This window comes from Salvelinus alpinus, chromosome 37, assembly GCF_045679555.1.
Source record: "Salvelinus alpinus chromosome 37, SLU_Salpinus.1, whole genome shotgun sequence".
NCBI classification, from domain to species: domain Eukaryota; kingdom Metazoa; phylum Chordata; class Actinopteri; order Salmoniformes; family Salmonidae; genus Salvelinus; species Salvelinus alpinus.
The window spans coordinates 13,420,237-13,441,265 of record NC_092122.1 but is presented as its reverse complement, the minus strand read 5'-3'; the positions used below and the strand labels follow the sequence as shown (position 1 = coordinate 13,441,265).

Here is a 21,029-nt window from a genome sequence, read left to right as displayed (position 1 = left end):
CAGAGTAGTTATTAGCAGGATTTAAAAAATGTCAAAACATCAGCTGCTTGTGCATTGGCTACGTGGGTGGTGAACGTATTTTGGCGATACGCTTACTTACGTCCCTAACATATTCGAGATATATCGAAAAAGGTTGTGTTTGAGGCTGTAACATTTGTTTAGGTAAGTGTGTTTAATGGTGTTTAATTTTTTTCACTAGCTACCAGCAATCTATATTGTTGTAGATGTTTATATCAACTGTAATGAACGTTAATCAGTTTAACTAATACATTGTTATAGGCCGTTTTACGGCACTTTGTATTAGTTACATTGCCTTTTTGAGGGGTTCAGTACATGTAACTAAACAGTCTTGTTTGTCACCTTCACAGGGACAATGGCGACTTTAGAGGACAGTCTGAAGACAATCGTGAGAACCTTCAGGCGAGAATGCCACCGGGTTCTTGAGTCAGAGAGGACTACCATCCACGGGGCAGATGGAATGTTGATGGTTCTACAGCTGGCCATTGCAGAGGTCAATAAACAGGTAAAACTGGTAACATTTTATAAGCTATGAATCCCTTGCTGTGACAAGTGGCCTACAGCAGTTTCATAGGGCCCCTGCAAGACTGCGAAAGCCCCCAACCTTCTCCAAATAGTAAAAAAATAAAATATATTGTGAGTGCATCTGTTAACTTACTGGAATTCTACAATTTGTGCCATGGGGTAAAGGAAAAGGGTGGTTTTATAGCTACTCATGCCATTCTGCAATGAGGCTGTGAATTTGTCATTTTAAAGATAATTTCCTGCTATTCTACATGTTTTGCAATGAGGCTGAGATTTGTTGCAGTTACAGCTGATTTCCTGTAGTTCTTAGCATTTTTGACATGGCTTATGTGTTCATATTCTATTGGGGGAGGGCCATGTAAATGCTACAACTTGTCTAAGTCCTAGCATCTACTGATTTTAGCTAGTGTATAGCTGTGGATTGACTGCATTGTTTGAATGTAATAGTGGCAGTTAATATGAACAAATTATGGTATCATTAATCTAAAGCTGGCTAGCTAATAAATACAGTGCAGACATTTTTCACATTAATTATTTTATGCCGTCTTATCACAGCACTGGTTAACCATGGTTGACCAACTCTGACCAAAATGTCTCTTTATCCCATCAGAAGCTCAATGTCCATTCTGGTATTTAAATTCCTAATTATTTTGGGTTGAGGCCCCCCAAGCCTGCGTGGTACGCCGTTGACTGCGGTCCTAACAGACATTGATACTGCGATCAAAGCCATAACATTTAATGGTGTAACTCCAAAACGTGTTGTCACTAAGGCAATGAGTTTATCTGCACCCCTATTATAGCCATGTGGGCCTAGTTTCTCCTGATCACATGGTCAGAAGACTCCTGACCCTATAAAGAAATAATCACATCATTTGTCCCACCCGTGGTCCCACCAGACTGTATGGGAGGATAATTCTCCATGATCTATGCATTCTGATTCCCATCACAGGCAGCAGTCATGGCTTTAAGCCATCTGCTTTTGCTCTCTTCTGACAGGAGAGTGGAGAGTTCAGTGTTGCCCTGAGCGACGTCCTGATGGCCTGGAAACACTTACTATTAGACAAACTTCACCTGCCCCTTGACAATGACTCTTCCCGACCAGAGAATTATGACATCATAAGGAAAGAATACGACTCCTTTCTGAAGCGCACCAACACTATGGACCTGATTGATATCCACTCTATGTACAAACAGCTGAGGGTTGATCCGGACCCTGAGGAGCCTCTGAGCTCAGTAAGTATTAGGCCTGCTTGAAACTAGGATGATGGACCATGATTGGAAGTTTTAGTCAACTGTTTGATATAGTCTCAAAGGCCAGTTAGGCTAACTGCTAAATCTGTGTTCATGTTGCCAAGGTCCAGCTGTGTCAGTTTCTGTCCAGTAACATGGAGACCGATGAGGTGAGGGATTCCCTGTCCCATGTCCCCTTGACTCCATCAAGCAAGTCAAAGCCATGCAGCTCACAGGTAAACGGATATGTCATAAGCATGTATGAACATATCAGCATTATAAAGGTCAGCATAGTGTAAGCAAACTGACTCTCCATTCTCTCTACTCACATAAGAGAAGGTGGTTTGGCCAGAATATTAAATGTTATATTGGCTCATATTATTGTGCAACCAAGGTACTTCGTTTCACTGTTCCCTCTCGTTTTCCCAGTCAGCCTGGCAAGACTTTCATTCTCTCTTAGCTTTTCCAGTCTTTTTCAGGCACTGGAATCTGTCTCTCTCTTATTAACAGGAACTTTAAATCATATCACTCAGATTTAAGAGCAAAATGTGAATTAAATTACCAGGCAGCTGTTTTTAAAACGCAACAGACATTGTGGGCTAGGACATGCGCTGCTCTCTCCAGGCTACTGCCCTGTCAACTGTCTGATTTATGAGTGGGTAGAATATGGGTTGCTACTGTAATACTGCCTGGGGGTGATGAGGTTTATGAAATGTTGGTTTGGGTTGAAGATGGTGTTCTGACTTTAAATGGGACTGTGTGTAGTTTGTGGCATCAGCTGGCGGTTTTAAAGGCTCGTAAATCTCCAATAGGTAGGAAAGGTGGTGAGGAGGGTCTTCTGCTCCTATCTGGATCAGCTGGTCAACTCCAAGAACGACATGGCCCTAGCGCACACCCTTGACACCCCTACCAGATCGCTCGGACGTATAGCTTTTACTGACCTGAAGCGTGAAGCACGGAGCAAGAACATGTCACTCTTCTTGGTAAGAATGACAAATTGGCCTCTACTCTTTCCATGTCTGTTAACCTATCATTACACTGACCTATGGTTTCAGCAATGAATGTTGACGACATGACAATCCTATGGTCTCATAATGTTAATCATCTATATATTGTAGGCGGTGACATCATTTGTGAGAGCGGTCCAGCTGGGAGGAAAGGGCTATGCCCCTGCTGAGTCTGACCCCCTGAGGAAACATGTTAAAGGCCTGTCAGACTTTGTCCATTTCACAGACAACCTGGAGGAGATATTGGGAGACAACCCTGACCCAAGGTACTCAACCAGCTGGGTTGTATTTATTAGTGCACATCGTAGCAAAATGTTTTGGAATGGAAGTTTAAAACCAACCCTTAATGGATAGGCCCATTTACTGTAGTTCCTAGTTTTTCTGTTTTCTTTTGTTTGGTGCCTAATGAATACCACCCTGGCCTGGCTTACTCCAACTCTGCTTACCCTTGTCATCAAATCCCACCTGCCCATTGCTGTGTACAGATCTGATTTCCCCCTAATGACTTCAGCCCCAGGTTCTCATGATAACACGTGAATTACTAAAACATGTTTATCTCGGCTACATCAAAGTAAAATTGACAAAGTCAAAAGATAATATGTTCCTTCCTTGGTTTGATTACTATTATCATCAAACTTTAAGATTTCCTTGATCACTCATGGCCTTTGTATAATTGCAGATTGATTCAGATTTTCTTCATCAAGCGTTTGGCTGTGCCACATGTGGTTAAGAGATTGTTTGGTGAAAATGTGTGGACTGAACTTTGATCTAAAGCAATGGGAGAAGTCCTGCTGTGTCACAACAAGGCCTGAATTCCAGTAGCAACTACAGTGCTAGATTGACATCTTGGCACTCAGATATATATAGCGATAGAGTCCATAATATTGGATGTATTGTCCCAGTTCCCTCATAGCAAGGGCCTTTTGGGTGTTTATGACTGAGGATTTTCTCCCTGCTCTGCTGTGGTGCCTCTCTGATGGGACACTGGACTGATCTGATGCCAGAATGGCTCTTTCAACAGCCTGCACCCCTACCTCCCCCTTCACACCCTCAGTGGAGTACTGTATTTCCACACACAAACACCTTCTCTGAAGGGTTCAGGGCCTCTTGTTCAACTAACATCTGGTATCCCAGATGATTCTCTTCCAGAGACTCACTCCCCTCATAATAGCTGGGTCAGGGATTCTAGCCTGCTCCTTCTCCACCCCACCTTGCCACAGTGTTGACACTTGCTGCTCTTTTCACGCACCCCAATGTTGCAGTCACTTCATGGTCAGTGATGAGTAAACCCTTTGACAAAGGGAGCGTCTTTATCACTCTTTCTCCTCATGGCCTATAAGTAGAAGGCTGCTTGACTTGTCTGCCTAATGGCTTAGATAATTGCAAGCATTTATTATATTTCATGTACACTTGTTTTTCTCAGTATTGCTGGCATTTGTCTGGTGACCAGTATCAGGGCAGCTCTGTTGAAGGGGCGGGCCAGTGGAGACGTTGTGTACGCTGCAGCTGACGAGACTGCCAAGGACCTCAAAGAGCGGATCGCTGAGATACATCTGTCCCACAGACTGCAGTTGGCTAGTGGGACAGGGATCAGCCCAGCCAGGGTATGATGCCTTTCTGGGCCAACGGCTCCAACCGCTCTCAGCCTACATGTTCATGTCAATGCCCTTTTTGTTTGAGCCACATCAACACCGTCATCTTAACACTATAGTGTTTTGTGTATATCCTCTTCAGCCTAGATACCATGCTATTAACCACGCCACTGCTTATGGAGGTCGGGAGACTGTGAAGGTCCTGATAGCGTTGCTGGATGAAGATGCTTTGGCACCGCCCTGCAGGAACAAGGCAGTCTTACTCTCTGCGGATCAGGCTGTCCTCAGTGGGGAGGAGGGGGCCTGCATGCTCACACTGTTCCGGTAAGCCTCATCTCACGCGCTAATCAAAACTTAATAGGCTAATAATGAATAGGTTTTCACAGCCTCTCTAACCCCTAACTCATAAACAGCTGCTTTCAGTCCGATTGCTTCTGTGTCCTCAGATCCCCTGAGGTTCCCACTGGCTCCTCTCCAAAACCCCTGCAACACCGTGTCCAGGAGCGACAAGATCAACTCAAACCCAAGGTACACACAGCTCGCCCACCTCCCACCCTCCAAGTAGGACCAGGAGACCCGAATACGAAACATCGATTCAGATGTCCAAACATTGAAAAATAATGTCTATGTCCTGTAATTTCTCCCCGGTATTGTATTTATTTGCTCAGTTGACGCCCCTTGTCTTATAACTGGTTTCTACACGGTCACATTTGTACAGCTGTGTTTTTGCTCCCAGCGTTAGTCCAGTGGGTTGCTCTGAGTGAGTCTGGGGTATAAAACTACTCCTCTACAATCGGGGGATTCAAACTGGCAACCTCCCAGTGACATGTTTTGTTACGCTTCTCAGCAGGGCTCCACCCTCTTGGTTTGATAAGTAGCTGGTCAGAAGATTCTCTACAATTGTTTAAGTCAATCCCTCTGAGGGTTTGCCTGTTTACTGTGGTCATTGTATAGCATCCCTAGATGTTTTCTCTCTTCATTATCAGTAGGCCCAGGACAATACCAGTATCAAAATATTTTTCCATGGCAAAAATTAAAACAAAGCAGAACTCTTTGGTCCTTTAAAAATACAGGTTGTCTCCTATAGCTTGGGAAATAAATAAATATGACTCTGGATGACAATGTTTGTTGAAGTGAAATCCGCTTCATTTATTTATTTTTGACAAGATACTAACGAGTATCGTGATACTGGTATCGGCACTAATTATCAGGATGTAAACGGATTGATATAACCAGCGGATGTGGACAGATTCTCAGTCAGTAGTGTGCAGCCTGGAAGGTTGTGGGCTTATCGACTTGCCTCAGTGTACATGTTTGCTGTTTTCACGATGCGCTTGTAGAATTGAGACCTGGCGCTAACATGCTGTGCTCGTCAGTAACAAGTGTACCGTTCCTCAAAAGCACCCAGTTAAATAGCAAATACAACCTGGATGTAGAAACTGCTTGCTCATCTAAAACAATTACAGTTTCAGATTTTAAAGGGGCTGGGTCGTTCTCAGTCTCTACATGAAATAGACTGCTTGAACCCCTTTCAAACATGTGTGCTAAACACATTTTGTGGAAATGGGCTCCTTTATTTGATTGCGCTAGCAGATGTCACTTTAGCTCCCCACATTCTGGCCGTCTTCCTGGGAGTGCGCTGTAATGGTCCCTGGGCTGCTCACCGCTTCCTGAACTCGGCGGGCGGAAGCTTTCTGCATCCACTTCACTTTAAAGATGTCATATCAGTCGCCTAATTCGACTAGTAAGGGAAACTTGAATGGTTGTTGTCTGCTGAATGTCTATCAACCCGGACCCCTGTCCAATAGTTTCATCATACACTGACGTCAGTCAACTGGCCCATGTGCAGATGGTCACATTTAGTTTTTGCATTGTGGTTCTTTTTTCCCATGCTTTTGTCTGTTTCAGACAGAATAAACACGGCAAAACTGTTATAGCTCAGCAAATTAAGTGTGCTTAATGATGTATTGAATTGCATCATTTGGATGAATAGTATGACCCATTGATGTCTGTGATAATTTGATCTCTGTAACAAGATGCCTTTCAATGCTTTGAAGTATTCCTCTTCCCCATGAAATCCAAGCTGGCTCATAAGAGGAGCTACCATAAGAAAACAATATGTCTGCCAACTTCTCACCTAATATCCTGATCTTGCAGGTGGGCTATTGGGCTTGTGTGAGTGCATTCAAAAACAAACCTGAGAACAGAGCAATTGCTTGCACCTGCTGTTCCTTGAGGTCTCATCAGGATGGGCTTACCTTGCCTGGCCAACCAGTCTATAGAGGTTGTCTTAGGACAGCCTCTGAAGTGGTGCCCCCCCTTTCTCTCCCTGTAATAGAACAAGATGCTGCTGTTTCCACCTGCTATAATTGGATTAAGTGTGGACTGCATGTCAGGATGTCATGTCGGTCTTCTACCTCCCTGCCTGCGTTATGTTATGTTCTCCCCTGGCCGTCATTATTTCTGGCGTTAGTGAGGCGTTTTTATTAGCATGCAACGAGGGTACGTGTACATTTCATGCCTGGTGATCTGAGAGTTCAATGTTGTTTTAGGTGCTCTTTTGAGAAGTTCTTTGAATAGCCTTCTCAGGGCTTTGATTTTATTTATTCCCCCCCCCCCCTTTGCGTTAGTCCCACCCAGCTTTGCACACCGTTCTTTTTTCTCCACTGGATTCCTCCTTCCCTGCTGTGCCTCTCTTGCTGGCCTGGAGGGAGAATCCTTGAGTCATGATAATCCCCAGCAGGCCTGGATCAGAGGATAAAGGAGTGGATCGGCCAGGTTTCCCGATAGCGATGGAATTTAAGCTTACGAGTGTCTTAAACAATGCGTCTTTCCTACAACGACTAAATATGTAACATGCGTTTCCCAAAACACCATGCATAGCAGTCGCTAAATGCATCGTTGGAGCATGTGTCTAGACTGATGGGATCGACACGGAGCGCTGCTCTTGGATCCGCTTTCTTCATTCAAATCTTTCCTTAAATTTATATAGTTATTTCACAATACTGACAACAGATCAGCTCCGACAGATATTACCACCCACTGCTGCAAATATTGACGTGGCTAATTGTAATGCCTACCCGATAAAAATTCATTTAAATGATATGCCACATTGAGCATATGATACAGAAGGCTACACATGAAATGTGTTGAAATTATAGAGTAGCCTACAAGTAGAGATGTATAACTCAATTGATTGAAAGTGTGCCGAAGACCATGGCTGACGTTTTACATTCTCCCAATCAATTGTGCAATACACATTTTAATTGTAATTTTTTTATACTTATTGTGTACATAATGTTGCTGCTAACGTGAGACTCCAGAGACGAGCGAGTAAACTCCCAATGCCTTCAATTCTTGCTTCAATGTGCAATCGTTAAATAAAATTGATGACATAATATTAAGATTATTTTACCAACGGGACATTAAGATGTTGCCGTTATGTTTCACCGAGACGTGGCTGAATGAAGAAACTGACAATATAGAGCTGGCGGGATTTTCCATTCACCGGCAGAACAGACGCTACCACCTCTGGTAAGACGAGGGGTGGATGTGTGTCTTTGTCAATATCACCTGGTGAGCGATGTCTAATAATAAATAAGTCAAGGTATTGATCTCCTGAGGTAGAGTACCTTATGATGCGGTGGACTGCATCATATCTACCAAGAGTTCTCATCTATATTATTCGTAGCCGTCTATTTACCAGCTCAAAGCGAAGCTGGCACTAAGACAGCTCTCAATAAGGCCATAAGCAAAGAAAATGCTCACCTAGAAGCGGTGCTCCTAGTGGCCGGGGACTTTAATGCAGGCAAACCTAAATCAGTTTTACCAAATTTTTACCAGCGTGTCACATGTGCAACCAGGGGGGGGAAATCCTAGACCACCTTTACGCCACACACAGAGATGCATACAAAGCTCTCCCTGACCCTCCATTTGGCAAATCTGACCATATTTCTATCCTCCTGCTTACAAGAAACTTCAGCAGGATGTACCAGTGACTCGCTCAATGCGGAAGTGGTCAGATGACACGGATGCTACACTACAGGACTGTTTTGCTAGCACAGACTGAAATATGTTCTGCGATTCATCCAATGGCATTGAGGAATACACCACCTCAGTCATCGGCTTCATCAATAAGTGCATCGACGTTGTCCCCACAGTGACTGTACGTACATATCCCAATCAGAATCCATGGATTACAGGCGACATCCGCCTCGAGCTAAAGGCTAGAGCTGCCACTTTCAATGAGCGGGAGACTAATCCGGACACTTATAAGAAATCTCACTATGCTCTCTGAACTATCAAACAAGCAAAGCGCCAATACAGGATTAAGATTGAATCCTACTACACCAGCTCTGACGCTCGTCAGATGTGGCAGGGCTTAAACTATTACGGACTACAAAGGGAAACCCAGACGTGAGCTACCCAGTGGCGCGAGCCTACCAGACGAGCTTAATGCCTTTTATGCTCGCTTCGAGGTAAGCAACACTGAGGCATGCACCAGCTGTTCTGGATGACAGTGTGATAACGCTCTCGGTAGCCGACGTGAACAAAACCTTTTAAACAGGTCAACATTCACAAAGCCGCTGGTCCAGACTGATTACCAGGACGTGTTCTCAAAGCATGCGCAGAACAACTCAAGTGTCTTCACTGACATTTTCAACCTACCTGACCGAGTCTAATTCCAACATGTTTCAAGCAGACCACCATAGTCCCTGTGTCCAAGGAAGCAACAGTAACCTACCTAAATGAATACTGCCCCGTGGCACTCACGTCTGTAACCATGAAGTGCTTTGAAAGGCTGGTCATGGCTCACATCAACAGTATCCTGCCGGACACTAGACACACTCCAATTTGCATACTTCCCCAACAGATCTACAGATGTAAACTCAATCGCACTCCACACTGCCCTTTCTCACCTGGACAAAAATAACATCAATGTGAGAATACTGTTCATTGACCACAGCTCAGCATTCAACACCATAGTGCCCACAAAGGACTCTGGGACTAAACACCTCCCCCTGCAACTGGATCCTGGACTTCCTGATGGGCTGCTCCCAGGTGGTAAGTGTAGGCAACAACACGTCTGCTACGCTGATCCTTAACACTGGGGCCCCTCAGGGGTGTGTACTTAGTCCCCACCTGTAGTCCCTGTTCACCCACGACTGCATGGCCTGAACACTGACAACGATGAGACTGCCTATAGGGAGGTCAGAAATGGCAATGTGGTGCCAGGATAACGATCTCTCCCTCAATGTGAGCAAGACAAAGGAGCTGATCGTGGTCTACAGGAAAAGGTGAGCCAAACAGGCCCCCCATTAACATCGACAGGGCTGTAGTGGAGCGGGTCGAGAGTTGAAAGTTCCTTGGTGTCCACATCACCAACAAACTATCATGGTCCAAACATACCAAGACAGTTGTGAAGAGGGCACAACAAAACCTTTTCCCCCTCCAGAGACTGAAAAGATTTGGCATGGGTCCCCAGATCCTCAAAAGGTTCGACAGCTGCACCATCGAGAGCATCCTGACCGGTTGCATCGGCATCTGACCGTAAGGCGCTACAGAGGGTAGTGCGTACGGCCCAGTACATCACTGTGGCCAAGCTTCCTGCCATCCAGGACCTACAGTTGAAGTCAGAAGTTTACATACACCTTAGCCAAATGCATTTAAATTCCAGTTTTTCACAATTCATGACATTTAATCCTAGTTAAAATTCCCTGTCTTAGGTGAGTTAGGATCATCACTTTATTTGAAGAATGTGATATGTCAGAATAATAGTTTTTAAATTTTTATTTTTATCATTTCTTTCCTCACATTCCCAGTGGGTCAGAAGTTTACATACACTCAATTAGTATTTGGTAGCATTGCCTTTTAAATTGTTTTAACTTGGGTCAAACGTTTCGGGTAGCCTTCCACAAGCTTTCTACAGTAAGTTGGGTGAATTTTGGAATTTTGGCCCAGCAGTCCTGCTGCTGGGTTGTTGCCCTCCTACGGCCTCCTCCACGTCTCCTGATGTACTGGCCTGTCTCCTGGTAGCGCCTCCATGCTCTGGACACTACGCTGACAGACACAGCAAACCTTCTTGCCACAGCTCGCATTGATGTGCCATCCTGGATGAGCTGCACTACCTGAGCCGCTTGTGTGGGTTGTAGACTCCGTCTCATGCTACCACTAGAGTGAAAGCACCGCCAGCATTCAAAAGTGACCAAAACATCAGCCAGGAAGCATAGGAACTGAGAATTGGTCTGTGGTCACCACCTGCAGAACCACTCCTTTATTGGGGGTGTCTTGCTAATTGCCTATAATTTCCACCTGTTGTCTATTCCATTTGCACAACAGCATGTGAAATGTATTGTCAATCAGTGTTGCTTCCTAAGTGGACAGTTTGATTTCACAGAAGTGTGATTGACTTGGAGTTACATTGTGTTGTTTAAGTGTTCCCTTTATTTTTTGGAGCAGTGTATATATTTTAAACTTCTCTTTGCACCAACGAGCGATGGAGAGGAACCACTATCTATCACTGCTCGTCCATCCCGAGTTCAATGAGCCAGTCAATTTTGGCATTTCTGCAGTATATTAGACCATGTCCAATTCGTGATGATAAATGCCCATTGTAAGACATTGCAAATGGACAGTTTGTTTGTCCATTTCTAATGTATTTAATGGGGGATTATCCATCACCAAATGGACAGGCTGAAATCAAGATCAATGAGAAATGCTTACTTCCTCTGCTCAAACATGACAAATATACCATCTAGGTTGAATCAGGGCTTAATAAATATTATACACACATATATTGTACACACACATCTCAATTGGACATTTCTTATGCTATTTGGCCAAGTTCACTGATCATATATTGCAAATGGACAAAATCATAGTCCTTATGGACGAACACAATAAAATAAGACAAATGTATGTTTATACGGTTATTACATATGTATAATTAACACACTTTTTTTCAATTTCACCCTTTTTGTTTTGAGTTTGACCATTAGCCATGTGAAAATCTACGGTGGAGCGCGTTCACCATTTTGGGGGTATGACACTAGGCACTTCCCATATGGTTTTGATGAACTGCTGTCCATTTGAGTGGTATTTGCAATTGTGTATATGGTTTGCCCAATGCCAGTAAGTTGCCATTCATTTTTGTCAATTTCATGGGGGTCTTCCCTTTCCAAATGCACTGTGAACATTACATTGGTAAGTATTCAGACCCCTTGGCTTTTTCCACATTTTTGTTACGTTACAGCCTTATTCTAAAATTGATTGTTGTTCCCCCAATTTAAACACAATATGACAAAATAAAAGTGTTTTTCAAAATTGACGCATTGTATATATCAACTGAAATATCACATTTTACATAAGTATTCTGACCCTCTTAGTACTTAGAAGCACATTTTGCAGTGATTACCGCGTAGTGTCTTCTTGGGTGTGACGCTATAAGATTGGCCCATCTGTATTTGGGGAGTTTATCCCATTCTTCTCTGCAGATCCTCTCAAACTGTCAGGTTGGAGGGTGAGCGTCGCTGCACAGCTAATTTCAGGTCTCCAAAGATGTTCAAGTCCGGCCTCTGGCTGGGCCACTCAAGGACATTCAGAGACTTGTCACGAAGCCACTTCTGTACTTTGCTCTGTTCATCTTTCCCTCAATCCTGACTAGTCTACCAGTCCCTGCCGCTGAAAAACATCCCCACAGCATGATGCCATCACCACCATGCTTCACCGTACGGATTGTGACATGTTTCCTCCAGACGTGATACTAGGAATTCTGTCCAAAGAGTTCAATCTTGGTTTCATCAGACCAGAGAATCTTGTGGTCTGAGTCTATTGTTGCCTTTTGGCAAACTCTAAGCGTGCTGTCATGTCCCTTACTTCCGTCTGGCCACTCTACTGTAAATGCCTGATTGGAGTGCTGCAGAGATTGTTGTCCTTCTGGAAGGTTCTCCCATCTCCACAGAGGAACTCTGGATCTCTGTCAGTAACCATCAGGTCCTTGGTCACCTCCCTGACCAAGGCCTTTCTCCCCTGATTGCTCAGTTTGGTGGTTCCAAACTTCTTCCATTTTAAGAATGATGGAGGCCACTGTTCTTGGACCTTCAAAGTTTTGATACCCTTCCCCATATTTGTGCTTTGGCACAATGCTGTCTCTGATCTCTATGTACAATTCCTTCAACCTCAGGGCTTGGTTTTTGCACTGACATGCCCTGTCAACTGTGGTACCTTAAATAGGGTTGTGTGTCTCCAAATCATGACCAATCAATTGAATTTACCACATGTAATCTATGGAAACAGGATGCACTTGAGCTCAATGTCGAGTCTCCTAGCGAAGGGTCTGAATATTAAGTTATGTTTTGTTTTTTCTAAATTTGCGAACATTTCTAAACCTGTATTTGCTTTGTCATTTTGGTATATTGTGTAGATTGAGTTATTCTAAAATGGTTAAAAAAAATGTTTTATTAAGGCTAACTTAACAAAATGTGGAAAAAAGGAAAGGGGTCTGAATGCACTGTATGGCCGATGTGCACCGATACGTTATCTTATGACAAGATTTGAAAAGGATTTGCCAGTAGCTTGTCGACTTGATTCATGATGACTGCTTGCTAGCTAAGATTTTGAAAGTATGATGATGACATGATCAGGCCAATCAAAGCTACGGTAGTTATAATGTCACTATCTGTGGCCAATGAACTTGAGCCTTCTTGTATGGGCACTTCTAAAATAAATCTATGGCAGCACCCAAGGTGCTTGAATTTTCAAGCTCTCCTTGTAGATTTTGAGGTGGCATAGTGTCCCCATGAGTGACGGAACACTGAGCCTATCACGGCGCAACTAGAGAACATTGGCTCTCCTTTACTGCAGCCAACGTGAGTAAAACATTTAAAGGTGTTAACCCTCGCAAGGCTGCCGGCCCAGACGGCATCCCTAGCCGCGTCATCAGAGCATGCGCAGACCAGCAGGCTGGTGTGTTTACGTACATATTCAATCGATCCTTATCCCAGTCTGCTGTTCCCACATACTTCAAGAGGGCCACAATTGTTCCTGTTCCCAAGAAAGCTAAGTTAACTGAGCTAAAGGACTATTGCCCCGTAGCACTCACTTCCGTCATCATGAAGTGCTTTGAGACGAGTTAAGGATCATATCACCACCCTAGACCCACTCCAATTTGCGCACCGCCCCAATAGGTCCACAGACGATGCAATTGCAATCACACTGCACACTTCCCTAACCCATCTGGACAAGAGGAATACCTATGTAAGAATGCTGTTCATCGACTACAGCTCAGCATTTAACACCATAGTACCCTCAACTCGTCATTAAGCTTGGGGCCCTGGGTCTTGGACTTCCCGATGGGCCATCGCCCCCAGGTGGTGAGGGTAGGAAACAACATCTCCACCCCGCTGATCCTCAACACTCGGGCCTCTACAAGGGGGCGTTTTCAGCCCTCTCTTGTACTCCCTGTTCACACCCATGACTGCGTGGCCATGCACGCCTCCAACTCAATCATCAAGTTTGCAGACGACACTACAGTGGTAGGCTTGATTACCAACAACGACGAGACGGCCTATAGGGAGGAGGTGATGGCCCTCGGAGTGTGGTGTCAGGAAAATAACCTCACACTCAACGTCAACAAAACAAAGGAGATTGTGGACTTTAGGAAACAACAGAGGGAGCACCCCTCCCCCTATCCACATAGACGGGACAGTGGTGGAAAGTTAAGTTCCTCGGCGTACACTTCACGGAAAAACTGAAATGGTCCACCCACACAGCGTGGTGAAGGCGCGACAGCGCCTCTTCAACCTCCAGGAGGCTGAAGAAATTTGGCTTGTCACCGAAAACACTCAACTTTTACAGATGCACAATCGAGAGCATCCTGTCGGGCTGTATCACCGCCTGGTATGGTAACTGCTCCACTCAAAACCATAAGGCTCTCCAGAGAGTAGCGAGGTCTGCACAACGCATCACCGGGAGCAAACTACCTTCCCTCCAGGACACCTACAGCACCCGATGTCACTGGAAGGCCAAAAAGATCAAGGACAACCACCTGAGCCACTGCTTGTTTACCCCACTATCATCCAGAAGGTGAGGTAGGTACAGGTGCATTAAAGCTGGGATCGAGAGACAAGCTGTTTTTCTGTCAAGGTCATCAGACTGTTAAACAGCCATCACTAACATTGAGTGGCTGCTGACAACATACTGACTCAAATCTCTAGCCACTTTAATTATTAAACATTTATTACATCCAATTTATCACTAGCCACTTTAAACAATGCCACTTTATATAATGTTTACATACCCTACATTACTCATCTCATATGTGTGTGTATATATTGTACTCTATACCATCTACTGCATCTTGCCTATGCCATTTGGCCATTGCTGATCCATATATTTTTATGTACATATTCTTATTCATTCCTTTACACGTGTGTGTTAGGTATTACTGCATGGTCGGAACTAGAAGCACAAGCATTTTGCTACACTCGCATTAACATTGCTTACCATGTGTATGTGACAAATCAAATTTGATTTGACATTACCAATCCCTATGCTCTGTATTTTCTGCTGGCTGCCCCACCACAGAAAGCACTAGCTAAACCGCTGCGGCCCTGTCCTGAATGACAGGTCGCAAATGGCCAGTTCCACAAAAGTGCTCGCTCACCTTTTTAAGCCAGCTACATTTCTACAGTAATGAATATTTCAGAACTAACCTTATACCAGGCAGTTAAACTCCATTTATCCTTGAATGAAGTGTCCAAGCCACAAGTTGAGGACCAATTAAATCCGATTCCCTCCCTCACAAAGATTGCGTCATCATCCCCTTAATTTGAGGAAGACTACTGATTTTTTTTCAAATGTTGATTGTTCAAATGTTTGTAAAAAAATAAAAAAATATTACTCACATTACAGGTATCTTAGTCGCTGGTTTGACTCCCCGAGCCAACTTGGTGAAAAAGCTGTTGCGCCTTTTCAGCAAGGCACTTAACCCTAATTAGTCTTCAATTACACTTTAGTAATGACGGTGAATTTGAAACCACTCAAGTTTTACTCTATGACGTAACGTTATTTTATCAATAGGAGTGTGGGAGGTGCTTGTGCATTGATGAGCACACAAGACAGCATATAAAAGATATAAAAATAAAGATATAAAAAATAAAGATATAATAAAATAAAGATATAAAAATAAACACTGCACTTCAACCCTATTCCACACCATCTCCTGCGGGATTTGCAATGACTTAATTTTGATTTCGGCACAAATTAGTGGCACTGACTCGCCCATGGATTAAGGCTTCGGCATTGTCTCAACGCATTTGACTAGCCTTGTGCAACATGCATGTGCAGTTACAAGCCTGCTAGCATTAGCAGCAGGCGGACACGCAATATACACTGTCGTAGTATGGATGAAGCCTGAGAATGTGAAGTTAACTAAAGCTAGCTAGCTTTAGAAAAACCTGAGTAGCGCTAGCTTCAGTCAAAAAAAAAAAAACCTGAGTAGCGCTAGCTTCAGTCATAGTATACCCCTGGGGCTGCTGGGATTGTGGGCCCTGGAGATCAGACTCACTACTTTTCTTGACTGTCCTCAGATCAGTTTTGTTTTTAAATGGCCTACTAGGTTCAGGTTCATTGTCTAATGGAGGCTTGGCTGAACCTCATTACGTCACAATGTTCCTCCAGAACTTGCAACAAAACTGTTTCGATAAACAAGCCCATTCTTGGAGAGCTACCATCTTGTATCTTCACTTCAACCCTAATCTAGTGCACCTGATCCTTATTATTTATTATTAACTTTTTTTTAAGGCCAGAGAGCGAACCATCCGATCTCAGTTTGCCTGCACGTACCAGGACGACTCCGAGCTGCCCCTCAACCGTGTGCTGGACTTCCCCAGCACCATCCAGGTCCCCACCTGTGTGCACCCGGCTCCTAAGCGGACCCTCACTACTGTGGACTCCACCTCTGCTGTCAAGGAGCTGGGCAGAGGTAAAAAATGTGTAGTTGTGACTTCATTCTCCCTTTCTCAGCAGAGACTTGTAACTGCATGTACTAATCATGCATTCTGGCGAACTGCTCCAGACTTCCTCACATATAGTGCAGCATAGCTACATGCACACAACACCCCCCCCCTTCAGGGATTGGCTTCTATTCCCTCTGACGCCACCGATTCGGCTTGATGCCCAGATCCACCTTCCCAGGCCTCGAACCCTGCCCAGTCCCAGCCTTGGGAATGGTACTTACGATCAACCTTTAAATGATTCCCCATTTTATAAAACCTGGCCGCCCCCACATCTGTAGTAAAAACCTAACCCCCCCTACTCTCTTTCTGTGGGAATCCAGGCTCCGCTCCATTGGGTTACATGACAAATGTTCACTTTCAGCTCGCTAGAATAAACACTCTGGCTGTTAAACTGCAGGCTAACGTCAGCAATTTCATCAGATTTCCCTCCCCCCTTTCCTTCCTCTCTTATGTCAATTTTTTTCAGCCCCAATTGTTAAGCTCTATTACTGTTTCCTCTCTCCAGTGGAGGTTTACCCAGAGGCTGGGAGGAAAGAGGCCCAGCGAGGAGGCACGACCCGGGGGGTTGCCGCAGCGCTGGGGCCCAGGAGTGGAAATGATGCCCCGAGCAGCAGAGTAGGCGTGGGCGGTCGGATGACCAGCATCCAGACAGAAGGAAGCAGCAAGGCCAGTAAACGGAAGCTGGTGGATGGTAGCGAACACTGTGTGTCAGAGAACCAGCCCCCTCTGAAGAAACTCCCCACCAGATTGACAGGGAAGAATGGTGGGGCTAAAGCCCCCAGTAAGAAGAAACTGATTGCAGGACAGGGCAAGCTCACCAGCTTCTTCAGATTGTGAACTACTCATTGTTGTGATGACGTAGAAGGCAGTACTAGTAATGTCGCTTTATTTAATCAATGGTCTGTCTGTCTTTGAAGCTGAATGTTCCGGAATCAATTGCACTTGTTTTCCCGCAGTGGCGCTTGGCCTGATTTCAGAAGCTTTATTGTACTTTTATTTATTTTTTGCCTCTGTGCTTTCCAACAATTGACAGACATCATTTTGAAAGAAAGATCACCAGCTGTAGTGTGTCTGGGAGAGTGTGATGCAGAAGAGCTGTTGAGGCAAAGTGGAAAGTCTGAGAGTGGTTGAAACCCAAGCAGATCTGTTTGATGGCTGATCTGCGTAGGCTTGGCCTGCAGTTTATCTCCCTCTAAGACAAAAGGCCCACCGCCAGACACTTCTCCTCTCTGACATGCATCTTCACTACTACTATAATACATTCTATACTGTTTCTTATTTTCTTTACCTGTATGATGGTGACTTTCCAAATGTAGCTATATTATGTGACCCAGAATTGAAGCATACGATTGTTTTTCAAAACCATTTTAATAGTTATTTGATTTTATACATGTTTGTTTTAAAACCATGGAACATAAGGAAAGCATATTTGTTTTGCAGGAGATTGACAGACGGCAGGGCAGCAGTGTAGGATCCACCACACTCTTATGCTTGCCAACAGGGTCGATACACTCGTCCTATCATGCATCGCAGCACTGCAGGGAATAAAATTGGTAGAATTGCAGTTATTTTAAAGCATTAACTGTTTTTAATAATGCTGTCAACTTTCTATAGTGTTCAATTTGTTGCTTTTATGTCTGAAATGTCAACAGTCCAGACGATAAAGCTCTTGTTCCAAATAATGAATGGAACATCATGGTGAAAAGTATCAACACTCATTTATGCTTTTAATGCCAGTATCGTCACCCATTTGACATGCTGAATGAGGGTGATCGGGATCTTTCTAATGCCCACATTTGAACGGCTACAGGAACCATAGAAGGAAAAATAAAAGGAAGTCGCTGGTCGATACTTACTCTCAAGGTCGGCCTCCCTGCGCTCTACTTTCAGGCTATATTCAGCAGGAGAGTGATCTGTGCCTCGGTCGGGGAGGACAGGAAGTGCTCGGGAGAAAGCTGTGTTCATGCCACGTCTGGTGTACCCTTTCAGTCCAATGTCCTGTGGGACAGAAGGCTAGATCACTGTCTGGCAGGCTTCCATTAGAGTGGTTCAGCCAGCCTCTACATTGGTGTACTCTGTCCACTGATGATTCTATTGCACAATCAGTTCTGGTGAACCGAAGCCGAAGGTTATCTAGCTTGCATGATACAACAAAGATACAACAATACACATGAAAGGGCAATAGAATCCAATATCAAAATTAATTGAGATGGTGTTTTTCTTTTCCATTCATTTGGGATTGATGCATGCCATTTTCCAGATGGACATTTTTAAGAAGCGGCACAGATCTTCTGGGTCTCAAACCCCGGCTTTCTGGAGTCTGGTCCTGAGCCAGGCCGTATGAAACCAGTATGAGAGGATCCAGACATCTAATCTGTGTGGCTTTGTAACTCCTGTCCTCATCGCTCTCTCCTTCTGTTCCATTACTACAGAGATAACCATGTCCATGACATACAGATGCTAGACAAACTGAATCACTCCACATGCCTACCAAACCTTTGATGGAGCGGAGACATTATCGTACATTTTGCCACTGTGTAACTCTTAATAAAGATAAACAGCTATCCCTTTCATCTTTGTTTGATGATGGCTCAAGTTTGAGCGAATGTAAAATGTTGGCATATGGATAACATTATTGATGCTGCTACTGATGAAGATGAGAGTTAAGAGGAAGATTGGTATGAGGATGGACATGGATGAAGGAAGATACTTACTGAAAGGATGATGATCTTTGTGTTGTCCTCTTTGTCGCCCAGTCCATTGTCCAGGACGGGCTCCCGTCTGAACCTCGGGGCAGCCAGAGCGTCGTCGCTCATTGTGTCTTCGCCTAATATCGAAAGCAGACTCTCCTGCTCTGTCCTACTCTCGTCCAGCTTGCCTGTCGGTACAGCTAAGACGAACGAGCGGGTGTTAAACTCAGAGAACAGCACCAGTGTGAATATAACCGAGTATAGGAAGATCATGATTCCTACTACACTATCTTTGTCCTAACGGCCTTGCGAAGGTAATTGAGAGTGGACTTCAGTTGCGCTCACCTGTGATGACTGTTGGTCAGTGGCCCATCAGCTCTTTTTATATCACGAAAAGCCAAAACAGTGGATTTAAAAAAAATCATAACAAAGCTGTCATATGTGTGTAGAGGAGATTTGAAGTCTCCTGCTGAGCTTGGCCCATGTCATCATTGAAAAGGGTAACATGGCACAGGTCAAAGGTCATAGCAAATTTGTAAAGCAGCTTTGAATGCTCCTTTTATGAAGTCTAGTCAGAAGGGAGGGTAGGTGAATAATAGCTGGATTACTGTCAGATGTAAGGACATGCTGTATTTGAAAGAGGGGGCGCAACATCTTTTCAACAGTCATCTCTTCCCTCCTGTAGAGGGGTCTCCTCAGGCCCCTCAAAGATCGTAGGTCTCAAATTGGTCTCACTTCTCAATGCTGTCCACTTTCAAAGGTGGAAAGTAAACGGTGGAACATATGCCTACTGTGCAATCTGAAAGAAACCAACAGATTGCCTACAGTGTGTTATCATCACCGAACTACGTCAATGGCTACAGGCATTAATGCTCTGTGGGGAGAGAAGGCTGGGTCACTAAGGTCATGTCATCAGACTTCAACAAGACCCATAGAGTATGAAAACAGAGACCCAGGTAGCATCAACCGAACTGACCTATTGGTGATTGGGTATACAGCCTTACCGGTTGGGTATTAGGTGGGAGGAAGTCCCTGACCTTTCTGACAACATAACCTAAAGGATACTCCAGGCGCTAGTTATAGGCTATGTAACTATAGTTTATTCTGTTCTGATCCCATGGTCACTGGTCAGGAAAAACTCTGGGTTCTAGTCATTAGAACATTGAGTGTTAGCTTAATTGCCCCAGGGCTAGGCCCTACCCACAATGAGAAGCCCACTGACCACCATCTGTGGCTTACATGGCTGATCACCTCGTGTTCACAAGGGTAATGGCCGTGAGTTTGGGGAAATGAGCGCGGAGGAGTTTTACAAATCAAAACAAAAGGCCTTGTTGACATAGCTCTCCCAAGCTCCTCTTCAGTTCAGTTAGGAAAACAGACAAGGGCTTACCTTATTAACATCACAGTAGCTACAGCAGAGGGATGGAGAAATGAGACATGAATAATAGGTATTGAACTCAGCTGAAGTGATTGTTCTTGGAGTTCACAACCTTTGTTTTGTGAGTATTTTTGTTGGAGGCTGAGGGGCTCTAGTGAAGGACTGAACTGGTCCACAGGGGCCCGACTGCTCCAGGAGCAGCACAACTCACCCTGGGAGCTTCAAGATCTGTTGTTTAAACCTCTCTCTCTTAACCTCTCTCTTTCTATCTCCCTCTCACTCTATCTCTATCTATCTCTCTTTATATCCCTCCCTCTCTATCCCCCTCTCACTCTCTATCTCACTCAATTCAATTCAAGGGGCTTTATTGGCATGGGAAACATGTGTTAACATTGCCAAAGCAAGTGAGGTAGATAATATACAAAAGTGAAATAAACAATACAAATGAACAGTAAACATTACACATACAGAAGTTTCAAAACAATAAAGACATTACAAATGGCATTATGTATATATACAGTGTTGTAACAATGTACAAATGGTTAAAGTACACAAGGGAAAATAAATATCTC

General features: G+C 44.3%; 2 protein-coding genes across 2 annotated transcripts; one reads left to right on the top strand and one right to left on the bottom strand.

Annotated features, from left to right (window-relative positions):
* The first annotated feature begins 26 nt into the window (after window positions 1–26).
* Window positions 27–17,953, top strand: parpbp (PARP1 binding protein). Its single transcript, XM_071386240.1, has 11 exons — window positions 27–162; window positions 369–523; window positions 1,540–1,776; window positions 1,899–2,009; window positions 2,586–2,756; window positions 2,892–3,046; window positions 4,204–4,384; window positions 4,515–4,696; window positions 4,819–4,900; window positions 16,175–16,355; window positions 16,895–17,953. Exons 2-11 carry the CDS (start codon window positions 374–376, stop codon window positions 17,224–17,226), a joined length of 1,782 nt encoding a protein of 593 aa, XP_071242341.1. The 5' UTR covers window positions 27–162; window positions 369–373; the 3' UTR covers window positions 17,227–17,953.
* Window positions 17,739–19,457, bottom strand: pmch (pro-melanin-concentrating hormone). The gene is made up of 3 exons (XM_071386241.1): window positions 19,104–19,457; window positions 18,246–18,387; window positions 17,739–17,924 (listed from the first exon to the last, which is right to left on the bottom strand). Exons 1-3 carry the CDS (start codon window positions 19,350–19,352, stop codon window positions 17,875–17,877), a joined length of 441 nt encoding a protein of 146 aa, XP_071242342.1. The 5' UTR covers window positions 19,353–19,457; the 3' UTR covers window positions 17,739–17,874.
* Window positions 19,458–21,029: the final 1,572 nt, after the last annotated feature.